Source organism: Leucoraja erinacea, chromosome 10 (genome assembly GCF_028641065.1).
Source record: "Leucoraja erinacea ecotype New England chromosome 10, Leri_hhj_1, whole genome shotgun sequence".
Taxonomy (NCBI): domain Eukaryota; kingdom Metazoa; phylum Chordata; class Chondrichthyes; order Rajiformes; family Rajidae; genus Leucoraja; species Leucoraja erinaceus.
This window is the reverse complement of record NC_073386.1, coordinates 48,024,145-48,039,781: the sequence shown is the minus strand read 5'-3', so window position 1 is coordinate 48,039,781 and position 15,637 is coordinate 48,024,145. Positions and strand designations below refer to the sequence as shown.

At 38.8% G+C, this 15,637-nt stretch overlaps 1 protein-coding gene across 1 annotated transcript in view; it reads left to right on the top strand.

The window, feature by feature from the left end:
- hmcn1 (hemicentin 1) overlaps positions 1–15,637 on the top strand; it is a 376,776-nt gene that overhangs the window by 219,299 nt on the left and 141,840 nt on the right. Inside the window, 5 exon segments of the mRNA XM_055642165.1 lie at positions 66–167; positions 1,400–1,576; positions 4,196–4,347; positions 6,573–6,696; positions 15,244–15,419. Of these exon segments, the coding sequence (XP_055498140.1) occupies positions 66–167; positions 1,400–1,576; positions 4,196–4,347; positions 6,573–6,696; positions 15,244–15,419 (731 nt within the window).

Sequence of the window (15,637 nt, the reverse complement as noted above, 5' to 3'; positions counted from 1 at the left end):
CAGCCACTCCTTATAGCGTTACATTTTGTTACCAATTAGAAAAACTATTTTGCTTGTCTTTGCAGAACCTCCGACCATTGAAGATGGAGGCCTAACTCTGAACAAGACTGTGATTGTTGGAAATCCAATAGAACTGAAGTGTAAAGCAGCAGGAAACCCAATACCAGGTGGGATGGCAAACTCCTATAATCTGCAGAAGGATTGAATTACAGTTGCTACACCTTATTTGCTTGATCAATGGAATAAATGGAATACAGTTTCAAATTGTCTTTGAATTTTACCAAAAGCCTTCTTGGAAGCAATTGTGATTTGGGGAAACGTGTTAAGTGTTTTAAGGGTAGGCATTCAGAATGAAGTACAATTTGGTTTTGAACTTTGTCTTTTTCTGTAAATTCCTGGTCCACAAAATGTATATGGTACAGCAATAATCTGTGGTGTGGTATTGATTATGGTACATCGCATAACTGGAGCTAAGCTTAATGTGAGAAAGGTAATAAAAATGGTGGTTTGATCTGTTTGCTCTCTGCAACCACATGGTAAGTTCACCCACGAAGCAAAACACATCAATGGTATGTTCAAGTTAAAGGTTCGGCTAAGGTCAGGCACAATGATCCCTTAAAAGTCTTAGCATTCCATAAACTAACAGCTCACACACAAGTACTCGATAAAGGGTCCATCTTCCAAAGTAATGTACTCCATTAAGTTCAAGTTCATTAGTGATAGGAGCAGAATTAGGCCATTTGGCCCATCAAGTCGTGGCTGATCTATCTCTCCCTCTCAAACCCATTTTCCTGCCTTCTCCCTAAAACCCCTGACACCTGTACTCATCAAGAATCTATCGATCTCTGCCTTAAACATATCCATTGAGTTGGCCTCCACACCTTTCTGTGGTATGAATTCCACAGATTCATTAAGAGGCATAAGTCTCATAGATTAAGGTGGAAAAAATTTAATATTGGAGAGAATTGAGCAACGAGAACCTGTCGATCAAATAAATAAATGGTATAAACTGTCAATGAATTGAACTACCCCAAGTGGATTTCTTCCGGACGCTCTGATTTCCTCCCACCTCCCAAAAACGTGCTAGTTTGTAGGTAAATTGACCTCTGTAAATGACCCCCTAGTGTGCAGGATGTGGGATAACATGCAACTAGTGTGAACAGGTGATCGATGGTCAGCATTTTTATGCATCACCTTTCAATAAATCAATCAAATATTTACTCCAATCACAGAAAATTATAAATTACAGCTGTTAAATGAAATCTTTGTACAATATACATAGAGATATGAAACGTGTGAACTGTTGTGAAAATGTAAAAAAACTGGAACATTTTCTGTGTGTCATTTGGAAAGAATATTCTATATTCGCTCCATTAAAATTTTATTTTCTGAATATTAGCTATAATATGGTTCAAAGACAACCGGCCCATCAACACAAGATTTGGAGCTTCCACATTGAACCGGGGTCAAGTTCTCCAGATTACCAATGCCCAGGTAACAGACATGGGTGTGTACAAGTGTACAGCCGTCAATGTGGCAGGAGCTGCTGAGATATCCTACAAAGTCGACATTTATGGTAAGCAAAGCTGCCTGGGCATTTATTTATTCAGTATAAATCCAGGATCTTGATTTAAGATAATTGAAACTCAATGGAAATTCTTACACATATAACAATATAACCATATAACAATTACAGCACGGAAACAGGCCATCTCGACCCTTCTAGTCCGTGCCGAACACATAATCTCCCCTAGTCCCATATACCTGCGCTCAGACCATACCCCTGCATTCCCTTCCCATCCATATAACTATCCAATTTATTTTTAAATGATAAAAACGAACCTGCCTCCACCACCTTCACTGGAAGCTCATTCCACACAGCTACCACTCTCTGAGTAAAGAAGTTCCCCCTCATGTTACCCCTAAACTTCAGTCCCTTAATTCTCATGTCATGTCCCCTTGTTTGAATCTTACCTACTCTCAGTGGGAAAAGCTTTTCCACGTCAACTCTGTCTATCCCTCTCATCATTTAAAAAAACTCTATCAAGTCCCCCCTAAACCTTCTGCGCTCCAAAGAATAAAGCCCTAACTTGTTCAACCTTTCTCTGTAACTTAGTTGCTAAAACCCAGGCAACATTCTAGTAAATCTCCTCTGTACTCTCTCTATTTTGTTGACATCCTTCCTATAATTAGGCGACCAAAATTGTACACCATACTCCAGAATTGGCCTCACCAATGCCTTGTACAATTTTAACATTACATTAATATGCTGAAGATAGACAGAAAATGCTGGAGTAACTCAGCGGGACAGGCAGCATCTCTGGAGAGAAGGAATGGGTGATGTTTCGGCAAATGAAGTTTTTACTTCACTTTTTGCTTTTGTAATTGTTTTTTTTTTTAATCAACTCTAATGCAGTAGAAGATTTAAATATTTAAAACATATAAATTATTTATGAATTTTCACCAATTAAATAAACATGAGCACCTGCTAATGAAGTAAGAACCAAAGTGGATTTTAAAAGAAAAAACTTAAAGTCCAATGTTACTTTTTCAGCTTGTTAAACAGTGTGATGAATATTATCCTCTGTACATGTGCTTGGTTGTGGTATGCCTGTGATTTACAAATTTAGCATCAAATTTAAACAGAATAGTTAGGCACCAATTAATTATTGATAGGACTGGAACCTTGATTATAAATAAGTGTGATGTCCCTGCCTGACATATTTGATCAGGAAATATTCATAGATGTGAAGAACCTCAAATACCTGAGCAAATTGAATATGTTATAAAAAACAAATAAATGGTATTTTCACGTGCACTGCAAAACATATCTCTGGAAATGGCTTCCAAACTATGCTAAAGAACTTCAGCCAATGGATACTATCAGTTTTAATACTGTATTTGTGACAAGGATGACATCTTTGATATGAGGCTAAAAATCACATGACTGATTTGGTTGTGAAATCACGTGTGTGCCAAATTAGATTAGCGAAATACTTCAGCTGCAAAAATGAAAAGAAAATGCAGCAATTTGAAAATCAAAGTATAAGTTTGTTATTTAATCAATGTGAATATTGTAACCATTGCTGACTGCTCCACTTTGGGCAAAGATATGTGCCTAGAAAAAGTACAATTGACAAGGAATATGCTGAATTTGAAGTTATAATCTGGGAGCGCCACATGCAATGGGTACTTTCTCATGTTGGTCAAAAAGTGTTGCTATTGATCACATTAGCAGACTACATAACAGCTTAAGTGATTTCTATAAATTATGAATCTGCTGGAACATATTAAAGTTCATATCAGTGATGCCATTAAAATGCAAAACTGTGTTTGATTACTTCAGCTGGGCTTCTCTAAAGCTAGTTTTTGCTGTGTATGAAATTCTTTGATCTTGAGAGTGTATCTGAAATGACCAGATGATAAAACAGAGTGTTTCATTTCAAAATGCTTACGTTTTGTGTTATGTGCAAATGATTGTTCTGATTTTGGAGAAAGTGGAAATTAAAATCTGGAGAGGTATAAAATGGACTGCAGTCACAATTATCTACATTAATTTGTCACAGAAAATTGACATGGCTCCCATTCGGCATTTGAAATGCCATGATGACAATCATGAGGACCATTCTGCATTATAAACAGCAAATTAAACATTGTACTGTGTTAAAAACTAGATTCCAGTATGTCGTTCCTGAATTTGTCAAACGGAGTAATTGAAATGAAAATTGAATGAATGAAGTTTATTGGACAAGTATTCACATACAAGGAATTTGCCTTGGTGCTACGCCCGCGAGTGACAACATGACATACAGTGACAATTAGGAATGACACATAAAACATTAAAGCATTGCATAACAAATGGTGACAATGAAGCCAAAAATATAGAAAGCTGGAAGTACTCAGTAAATCCACAAGTATGTACGGCAAGTTAAGCAGTTGACATTTTTGGCCGAAACTCTTGTAATAGGAACATTTTTCTGGTGTAAAATCATTCACCTGAAATACTTACATGTTTTCTCTCAGCAGAACAGCTGGGCAGTATGGAGATAATATACAGTATGTTGAAGACAATGACCTGTATCAAATGATTTTGCAATATGGACAATCAAATACATGTTATAGTTGATATGACACCAACATCTTTGTTTAACCATGCTGCACCCAATGTGTTCTCATGTTAATTATTTCACTGCAGTTCCTCCAACAATCTCCAGCAGCAGTGACATGGTGACGGTGGTGGTCAATAATCCTGCTAGATTGGAGTGCGAGGCCAGTGGAATCCCGATGCCAAACCTGACATGGCTGAAAGATGGCAGCCCCATCTCCAGCTTTTCCAATGCAGTTCAGGTATGGTTTAATGCCCCAAAATTACATGGAGATATTAATGACGAGTCAATTTCATGATCAACTTTGTTCAGAAGGAGGCAGCTTACACATCAACTATGCAGAAAGCACGATCCTTCAAATGTGATCAATGAAACTTTAGCTGCGATGGCCAGAATGCTTTATATTAAACATACCTCATAAGATCTTTGCTGAATAGAAGGCCTCATTTTAATGTCCCAATAACAATGCTCAAAGTTGCTATTCAGTAAATGTAACTGTCTGACATAGGTAGAAAAAAAGCTGCGGAGAAACTCAGCAGAATAACTATCTGATAGTCTTGCACCGTTATTTCACCCTAGATTGATGTCTTCAAAAGTTGGTGTGGCATCTCAACATTCAACCTTCTGCCCCGGCTGTGAAAACTGTTGCTAACTGAAGTCTTTCACAGCACAGATAGTGGTACTATTTGCGTGAAAGAGTATTCTTCTTCCCACAGTTATTGTTGTTAGTGTATCATGACATTATCTCCTGGAGAATTGTCAGTCATTTTATGATATGTGCCCCTTCATTTTTTACATCCCAAACTCCATAATGCTGCAAATGAAGACTAAATTAGCTCAAAGAATTACAATCTTTTGGAGATGCAAGTTTGCGTATTGAGTATCATTTAAAACAAAACTATTTCTGCACAGTTTATGTTGGATTATTTGGTTACATCCAGATTAGGTTAGACAACAGGTATAGAAGGTAACAGATTGGCATGTAATCTATGGTGAAATAAATGGCCCGCATATGATCAATACACCATCACCAAGAGCAAAAGTACATTTCCACCACAAATCTAAATTGATTGCATTCACTAACGGAGGCTGGCTATTTGGACTGTTGGCATGCTTGACATTTTATTTGTGAGCTGGCTTGTGACTGAAATGCTGACTGTTTTCTCAATTACTTGTTTTTTCCTGGTTTAGAATTGTTGAGTACAGGCAGCCTGCAGCATGATTTAGTGTAGATCTCTCTCAAAAGTGGCACGATGCATGACTGTTTCAGTGATGTAAAGAACTAGAGATTAGGGTGGGGTACAAAACTACACACCACCCACCTCATACCAGTTCAATGATTCTTCTATTAGTGATGGATGGTTTGCTGACTGAATTCTAATGAGACCCGATGGACCTTCCACTATATCTATCGGGGAAATGCTGTGGATGCACCATAACTTTGTGAGCAATTTGGGCTGACATTTCATCATTACAATGTTCACACTTCATCATTACAATGAAGTGTGAACATAAACCTGCTATTAAAATTGGCCTATAGTTGGACCACTTAATGTCCCTGTCCTTAAAATTTAAAACATGAATCATATGAAGGAAATACAAGATTTGAGTATAGGAGCAGGAGGTTCTACTGCAGTTGTACAGGGTCTTGGTGAGAACACACCTGGAGTATTGCGTACAGTTTTGGTCTCCAAATCTGAGGAAGGACATTATTGCCATAGAGGGAGTACAGAGAAGGTTCACCAGACTGATTCCTGGGATGTCAGGACTGTCTTATGAAGAAAGACTGGATAGACTTGGTTTATACTCTCTAGAATTTAGGAGATGGAGAGGGGATCTTATAGAAACTTACAAAATTCTTAAGGGGTTGGACAGGCTAGATGCAGGAAGATTGTTCCCGATGTTGGGGAAGTCCAGGACAGGGGTCACAGCTTAAGGATAAGGGGGAAATCCTTTAAAACCGAGATGAGAAGAACTTTTTTCACACAGAGAGTGGTGAATCTCTGGAACTCTCTGCCGCAGAGGGTAGTCGAGGCCAGTTCATTGGCTATATTTACGAGGGAGTTAGATGTGGCCCTTGTGGCTAAGGGGATCAGAGGGTATGGAAAGAAGGCAGGTACGGGATACTGAGTTGGATGATCAGCCATGATCATATTGAATGGTGGTGCAGGCTCGAAGGGCTGAATGGCCTACTCCTGCACCTAATTTCTATGTTTCTATATAAATCTACAGTTTTGGAATATTTAGGGATTTGGGGAATATTGTGTTGTATAAGAAGGTGGTGCTGAAATACAAGATCATCATCGAGCTGATTGAATGGTGGAGCAGGCAGGATGGCTGGTAGCTTACTTCTGATTCTGTTATGTTATGTAAGGAGAACATTTCAGATACAATCAAGTTTATACCAACAATACGTTATGTGACATTTCCATACAATATCTTTTGCCTTAATCTTTTATCTTGCAGGTTCTGTCTGGGGGCCGAGTGCTTGCTATCACCAGTGCTCAGATCAGTGACACTGGCAAGTACGTGTGTGTAGCCGTGAATGCTGCAGGAGAACAGCAGAGGGACATTGATCTCAGAGTTTATGGTAACATTATTACAAACTTCCACCTGCTCCTAAATGCTTTTTGCATGGTATTCGCTGACAGCATGACATAAATGTAAACAAGTATATCTAAAGATTTGTTTTCATTTAAGCAATTTATATGGCTACAGCTCGTAAGCATTAATTTTCCATGTAATTGAGCAGTTCATGTCATTTGTGATTCATGTGCACATGGATCCCACTGGAAAAAAAAAAAGTTTGTAATCAATTTAGTTATTATTATCCATGGTAGTTATTTTATCGGTGATAAAGTGGTATATTATAGCTGCAAATCACATTCCAGAAGGGAAACCGTTTATTTTGGTCTCAGTTATAATTGGTAAGCTGCAGAGATTGATGAAAATCTTATTGACTCTACTCTGGCCAAACTAGGAGATGAAACATTTGAAGAGTTGGTTAAACCAGCGAAATAGCACAACTACCCCCACCCTGGCCCAATGAAGCCAGAATTTAACATTGCTGTACACTCCAAATGAACAAAACAGAAGGCTAAATATTTAGCTGTTGTTCTGAGTCACTGCCGTGCTGTAGATGAACTATTTGTATAAGATATCACTCAAAGAATCTGGGTATGGAGTTGTTTTATTCGTTGAAGCCCTCTGAAAGTTCCCTCATCTTTTACTGAATCCGATGTAACTATTGAATGCAGAAACTGGTGGGGTAGAATGTAAAGCCCCTGTCCCACTTGCGTGTTCTTGGTACGCTAATTACGCGACCTCATGGTCGCGTTGAGGCACGACAGTCCCGCGAAGGTCGCGGGGGAACACGATCCTTGGCAGGAGATGAGGTGCGAAAAAAAGATGAGAATTTTCTGAAGGCAGATGTGATAGAAAGGAGGTCACATTTTAAAAAACCTATAGGGGAAGTCATGGGTTAGGACCAACGTAAGTTTGAGGAAGACCTCGCCCTTCGTGTGGGCATGTAAGACCCTTCAGGCTTCATTTAAAAATTCAACAATTTCAGGAAACTCACTTTTTATTGCTGTGTCTGAACTGGTTATTTGTGTTGCAAGATTATCCACCTGCTTTATTAAGACTATTTTTAATTCTCATCAGAGATATTCCTTTGTTCAAACTGTCCCTCTTATACAATGAAAGTATGAGGCATCCTTTCTAAATAATGAGATTTTTAAATTTAAAATATGATGTGTTCAAATGGTTAGAATATGATTAGAAAGATCTTGTATGGATAAAATAATCTTCAAGAAGTATGATCAGACAAGGGCAATATTTATTTTGCTGCATTATACCCCGTTCTTATAGAGATGACACAAGCCCTGCAAAGTTGCCTCAAAGGCATGAAAGCAGAATGTTGTCCTATAAAAACGGAAATAATGGTAATCGTGACATTCTTTGCTTCCTTTTTTTAAAGTTCCATGCTTGAATATAGAAATTGAAGGATTGAGTTCTTTATGATTTACTGTCAATTAAAAGTTATATTCTTCAAATGTCTTTACATCTAATTTCAATAGAGTATTGTTGGTTCAGGTAATTGACTGAGGCGTTCTTTTTCATATTGCACAGCTTTGTAGGATTCGTTTTGAGAAGGCTAAAAGGGGTGATGAAAAGTTACAGTTCCAAGTATTTACCCTGTCATTAGATATGCACTATAGTTGCAAATTTACATTAACTCACTGTGTTTAAGAAGGAACTGCAGATGCTGGAAAATCGAAGGTACATAAAAAAGCTGGAGAAACTCAGCGGGTGCAGCAGCATCTATGGAGCGGAGGAAATAGGCAATGTTTCGGGCCGAAATGCAACATGGCAACGTCTGAAGAAGGGTTTCGGCCCGAAACGTTGCCTATTTCCTTCGCTCCATAGATGCTGCTGCACACGCTGAGTTTCTCCAGCGTTTTTGTGTACCTTACATTAACTCACTGTTGCTTACACTTGTGTAAATGGTTTAGGCTGTTTTAAGGATGCCAAGTACTCACACCTTTGGAAACTGAAGGGAAAGTCTGTTAGCTGTTTTAAATGGCATGAGGAAATTACAATTCAGTAGCAAACAATAAAGTAAAACATCTGTTTAACTGGTAACACCTGAAAGTACTTACACTGCATCAAAGCAGGTGTAAATTCAAAATGAGCAAGCAAATTCATTTGAGATCTTCTCGATCTAAGTTGAACGGAACCGCAGATTATGTCAACTGCTCCCAGCACGAGTCGCAGACAGTGTTTGAACCTGGCCCAGCTTTCACTGGCAGCAATCAGAGGTAGTCATATATACTATGTTTTAAAAATAAACCATTTTATTAATAAAATATATTATTACTGTTTTTAAACAAAATAGAAAGTAAATGCATACTTTGCTTTATACAATGACTTTATGTAGTTTCAAATTAGCCCAAAGAGCACCATATTGCATCAAACTATAGACTTCTATAGACTTGCCGTTTCAGAAATAGTACAATATAATTGAATGAGCAAATTAATATACCTGGTGTGCTTAAATAATTTATCTTTGATCAATCTGACGTCTAGTCCATTAGACATCAGTGTGGAATGCATAAAGCTGACAAGCTTGTACGTTTTGTGAACTGTAGAGCATTAAGACATATATGCACAACTAAATTGTTAATGTTAGTTCATAAAAGATAGTCTGAGGCTTTAGAAAACCAGCAGCTAATAATTAAATAAAAAGATGATACTTATCACATCTGAGTTATCAGGCCACGTGAAGTATCCATCTTAAAGGACATCCTCTGACGGGGTGCACATTAGGTAGATTCACCATTGTATCAATTAAATAATAAAACATATACATTTTCATTTGAAATGGAAACCAACCTGATGCATTAATAACAGATTATTTCATTGTAAAATATGCTTCTACCACACAGTACTCTGTTCTCAATCACAATTATAAAAGGTAATTAGGAAAATGAAGTGTTGCATTTGTTTTAATCTTTATCGGCATGTGCTATGTTAAAACCATTTCACATCTACCTATCCAGATCCCTGACATAAGTGTAAAATGTTGGCTTTTCTCTCTTCTAATCTTCTGTTTCTGGAAATCACTGGAGGTATTACTAATGAAACGCAGGCTAATAGGGATTTGATATTGCAACTAGGAATGGCTTTCGAAAAAAAACCCAATAATGTTATTATAGCCAAGCACAGCTGCAGTGGAAAATCTGCCAAACACATTCCATGCAACCAGATATTGCTTGCACTGTTCTCCTGAATAATATTTAGAAGAGCTTGTGCCATTTCAGTATTGATTCACATGGCCAACACATCATACCTTGCCAGCTGTTAGAACTCCAAGCCAATAGTCTTTTTCAGCTAGCAAATCCAGGATGCTGTAATCCCCTGAGCCTCCTAATGCTTTGTTGTTCCAATTTAGTTTCTGGCAGTGTGCATCAAGCCCTAAATTTACTTTAGGAAGTATATTCTTCCCAAAAGCTGGAACCTTTTTTTGCAAATTCATTTGCAGTTATGTTACTGTTTTACAAGATTCCATTTATTGCACACTATGAGACATTTTTTCTGTTGCAGTACACTAGATTATTGATGGGGACATTCATGCCACTACATATTATGTTTTAACAAATGGCAATTTAAATTGTTATTGACAGCGCCTTGATTAGCCATTACAGGAAGGGACTGCAGATACTGGTTTATACCAAAGACACAAGGAGCTGGAGTAATTTAGCGGGGCAGGCAGCATAGCTAGAGAAAAAGGATGGGTGGTGTTTCGGGTTGGGACCCTTCTTCAGACTTAAAGTAAGGTGAGGGGGTAGGGGGGTGTGTGGGTTGGGGAGGGGGGGGGTGCAGCTGGAGGCGAGAAAAGATAAGGGCCAGCCACAAATTACCTCCAGCAGGGCAGTGCCTGGTAAACTCACTGTTGGCGAGGGAAGGTGTGATCTCAAGAGGAAAACAATGTGGAGAACTGTGGAACTGGTAAAATGACTAGGCTGGAGGAAAGGGGCATTGGGGGGGGGGAGTATGTAGAAGTGACTTAGAATTAGAGAATTCAGTGTTCATACCACTGGGTCATGAGCTACCTATGCAAAATATGAGGTGCTGTTCCTCCAATTTGCGTGTGGCCTCACTCTGGCAATGGAGGAGGCCCAGGACAGAGAGGTCAGTATGAGAATGGGAAGAGGAATTTAAATGGTTAGCAACCGGAAAATCCCATAGGCCTGGGCGGACCGATCGTAAGTGTTCAGCGAAATGCTCGCTGAGTCTACGTTTGGTTTTGCCGATGTTTGAGTGAACCATGTGGCACAAAGATAAAGCCCTGCTGCAAAGGTAAATGCACATACAGGAAGAGGAATTCAGTTAATACTCACAACTGGTTCTGCACAGACCATCACTGAGATTGGTTGTGGAGGAATCTGCAGTACAGCAATGTGGTTTTGAAGGAGCTGATGAGTAATGACAAATAAATAAAATTGCAAAAGAAAGTGATTAGGATAAAGCAAAATACAAACTGTGTGTATCATCTGCTTCACATATAAAGACTCGGAGAAAATAATTATCATAAAGGGGCTGTCCCACTGTATGAGCTAATTCAAGAGCTCTCCTGAGTTTTAAAAAAAAAACTTGTGGTAAGCACGTGGAATGTACGTTGCTGGTACGTCGGAGCTCAGGACGTCTCTTAGCGGCACGTAACGCTAATGGCAGGTACTCGGGAAATGCGGTAAGCTCGTTGAAAAATATCCACGAGTACCTACGAGCGGCTATTACCGTAATTCTCCGAGTTTCAATCAGGGGAAACTCGGGAGAACTCTTGAATTAGCTCATACAGTGGGACAGCCCCATAAGTATCATGGCCGTCCGAAGGGGGGGTGCGTTGGGTGCTATCAAATAAACTGACACCAATGAAATTAAGGTAATATTAGGGCTAATGTCTAAAATATTGGTCAGATGGAGCTTTCAAGGGAAAACAAAATTGGAAAAGTTGAGAGTGCAATGTGAAAATAGTAAAATTTGCAGAAGTGTATCAGAGTTTGAGTTAGTCTTCAAAATGGGGCTGAAGCAGATGAGTAACCTCCCTAAGCATGTTTTTAATGACAGCTCTCATGTATATAGTACTTTGAACAGTGTAAAATAAACAAGGGCTTCACTGGAGTATTACCACACAAACTTTTACTCTAAACCACATAACAAAGATCGAATCGTCTGACCTATTTGTTTGCCGATGACTGTCCTACAACGCTTACTGCTAAGCATCCTTAGACCTTGATAAATTCTCAGCTGAGTTCGGCAACCCGACCCCACTGTGAACTCTATGTGTTTGTGAGTGTAAACATATTGACGATGTCAGCATTAAAGTCTCACCCCAAAATCCTCCTTATCAGCTTGCATGTAAAATATCAAATCTGCTCTTGAAACAAAAGTGAGTGGGATTCAGTAATGTTAATTACTATTAATTAGCAATAAAAATCGCCAGAATAGCAAAGGTCATCCCGTTGTTGAGTGACCAGACATGAACAAATTATGGAACAATATCCATCATTCATTTTGCACTTTAAGTCATTATTCAAAATAATCAATATCTTCACTCAGTGGATGACAGAATTATTTGCAGTGAAAAATAATTATCTAAAATAAAAAAACATATGATCACTTGATCTCTGCCCTAGAAGATGTAACTTACATTTCACGTAACTGAAAGGATGAAATAATGTTATAGGCAGTTGTCAAAGTACAAAGCATTTTGCAATATTATCCATGAGACCCAAATAGGTTTTGTGTGTGTAATGTGAAAACAGCAATTAAAAAAACATGAAAATGGCTGACACTACAAGGATTTAATACAATTCAAACACGTCAAATGAGAGAATTAATTTTCAGTAGATTTTTTGCAAAGGGTTCAAACCACCTTTTTCTTCTATTCATCCCTCTATGCACTCACTACCATCCCCCCTCCAATCAATCCCAACGCTCCATTGCTCAGTCCTTTGCAGGGCCTCATTCAATCCAAAGCCTCTCACCACTCTGCGGTCCAGGTCGACTCAAACAAGTCTCAGTGGAGCAGAATGTGGAGGCTGCCTGCCAATGCACAGCACAGAAAATTAAACCAGGTTAGGGACCAGATTCACCAGTGGCAAGGAAGTCGGAAGCTTTATAATCACTCAGTAATTTTTATGGCCTGGCCATCTTTGACTAGAAACTGCATATTGGCAGCTTCGCTGGGTCAAATGATCCAGCCCCAAATGTGAGTTCTGGGCATATTATCATTGTTATTGTGGGTGAATAGCAGTACAATCACCCAACCTGAACCATTAACCTGAACTGTAAATTCAATCCTGCACTTTATAAAATGAAGTCATTCATATGTGTTTTTTTCTTAATTCATTGTTTCAAACTAAATACATTTGGAAATAGACTGTATTAGTTTTATTTTACATTTGTAGTTTGGATTGAGGTTTTGCTATTCAAATCCTGCTATTAGTATTGGTTTATTATTGTCACGTGTACAATAATATTCTGACAAGGCAACAAAACTTGGTTTGCATGGTATCCAGTCAAATTATACTACACATATATAAAACCAAGTCAAACACAAGTACAGAGAGCAGAAATACCCAAGTGCAGAATATAGTGTTACAGTTTTACAGGGTTATAGTTACAGTGAAAATGCAGGTAAAAAAGAAAGTGCAAGGGCTGAAATGTGGAAGGTTTGGAGACAAGGCTTCATCCTTAGCTTATGAGAGGAGCGGAGCAGAAGCTATTCTTATATTTGGTGACAAATGCAAGCTTTTGTATATTCTGCCGACAGAGGGGAGAAGGGGGGTGTGGGGGAGTGGAGTGGAGGCTGGTTTGTGTGATGAACTGGGCTGCATCCATAGCTCTCTGCAATTTTGTATGGTCTTAAGTTGTTGCCAAATCAAGTTGTGGTGTATCCTGATATGATTCTTTCTACAGTGCATCTGTTGAAGTTCCAAAGTGTTATTAGAAACATGCTGCACTTCCTTCATCTATAGGTGTCGTTGTGCTTTCATGGCCATAGGTTCTATATTGTTGGTTCAGGACAAGTTTTTGGTGATAGTTACGCCACGGAAATTGAAGCTCTTGTCCACCTCCACTGTAAATTGACTCCACTCCAGCATTGATGCTGACTGTGGACACGTACACCTGATAGTTACCTGAAGTCAATAACTAACCTCTTCACCTTGTACACATTGACAGAAAGGTTATTCTTTTGACACCATGTTACTAAGCTCTCTATCTACTTCCCAGACTCCGTCTCATCATTGTTTGAGATCCTGCCCACTATAGTGGTGTTATCTGCAAACTTGTCAAGGCAGTAAGACCAGAATTTGGCTGCACAGGCAAGAGTGGTTAGGGAGTAAGGAGCTGTGAACACATCCTTTGTGGCTGTGCACCACTGTTGAAAAATGATCCTGGAGGATGGTTTGTCACCGACGCTTCCTGATAGGATAGGGTAGGAAGACAAGGATCCATTTGCAGACACCTTGAACGAGAGGTTTAGAGATGTGTTTGGTTGGTATTATGGTTATGATGGCGGAGCTCTAGTCAATAAATAGGAGTCTGACGTAGCTGTATTCATTATCCAGGTGTTCCAGGGATAAGTGTAGTGCCAGATGGTGTCTGCCATTGACCTGTTGTACCAGACAAACTGCAGTGGATTCAAGCTGTCAGCGAGGCTGAAGTTAATGTACACCATGACCAGTCTTTCAATGCACTTCATGATGGTGGATGGCAGACTCACTGCATGGTAGTCATCGAGGCATGCTACCTAACTTTAGGCATTGGGATTATAATGAACTTCTTAAAGCTGTGGGAACCTCAGAATAGAGCTGGGAGGGGGTAAAGATGTCTGCAAATACTGCTGCCAGCTCGTCTGCATCCGTCCAGGTCCTGAAGATGCGGCCAAGATCTCAATCTGGACCAGTTGCTTTCTGCAGGTTCAAAAGCAGGTTTTTGAAACACCTTGTAGGTTGATCAACATTTATAACATTCAGTTAGCTTTCAGTTGCAGAGAAGGTCTGAATCTTTCCTTCTCTCATCAAACTTTGTCCCTCTCCCCATCCCACTTCATCTGACCACCCCTAAACATTGGACGTTCAACGCTAATAGTCATCCAAGCCAATTTCATCGTAGAGTTAATACTGCCCACGGAAAATGAAAAGACAGTCACTCTTTCTCCTCTCAGTTTAACAAATGTTTTAGTGTTGAGTAAAGAAAACTTCTTGTTCATACTACAGCCACACATAAAATATGTTATGATATTTTAATAATAATAAAATATAATATGATATTTTAATCCAGCTTTTTAATGGTACATTAACTTATGATCTTTTGAAATTTTACATGAATTTCATGTCGCTCTTCAAGGGAGATGCTAAATGCATTTCGTTGTCTCTGTACTGTACACTGACAATGACAATTAAAATTGAATCTGAATCTGAATCTGAATCTGACCTGATTTTTGAATGCCTGTTTTTGTGAGCATAATGTAAATGCATTCCATGTTAAGGCACAGAATAATTACTGAAGAAAACAGGAAGAGTATAAATCCACCTCCGAGAGTAATATGATTTTTTTGTTTTTGCAGTTCCTCCAAATATCATGGGAGAAGAGCAGAATGTCTCGGTCACCATAAACCAAGGTGTTGTGCTCAAGTGTGAAAGTAATGCAATCCCTCCTCCAATACTGCACTGGCTAAAGGATGGAAGGCCTCTCTTCAAGAAGCCAGGTCTCAGTGTTTCTAATGATGGAAGTACCCTAACAGTAAGTTGCAACAGTCACCTACTTGTATATGAATCTGTCGCTTTTCCTTTATAATTTATGATTTGTAAATGATTTTACTGCAGAGCTGTATTGATAATAACATTTTAAGTCAAAATGCCAAAACTTGTATTAAGCTATGGTTGTATCCCCACGGTTGCAATTTTAATTCCATTGATTGAAAATTGTTTCCTTATTCTAGAAATCAGGCAAAAATTAGT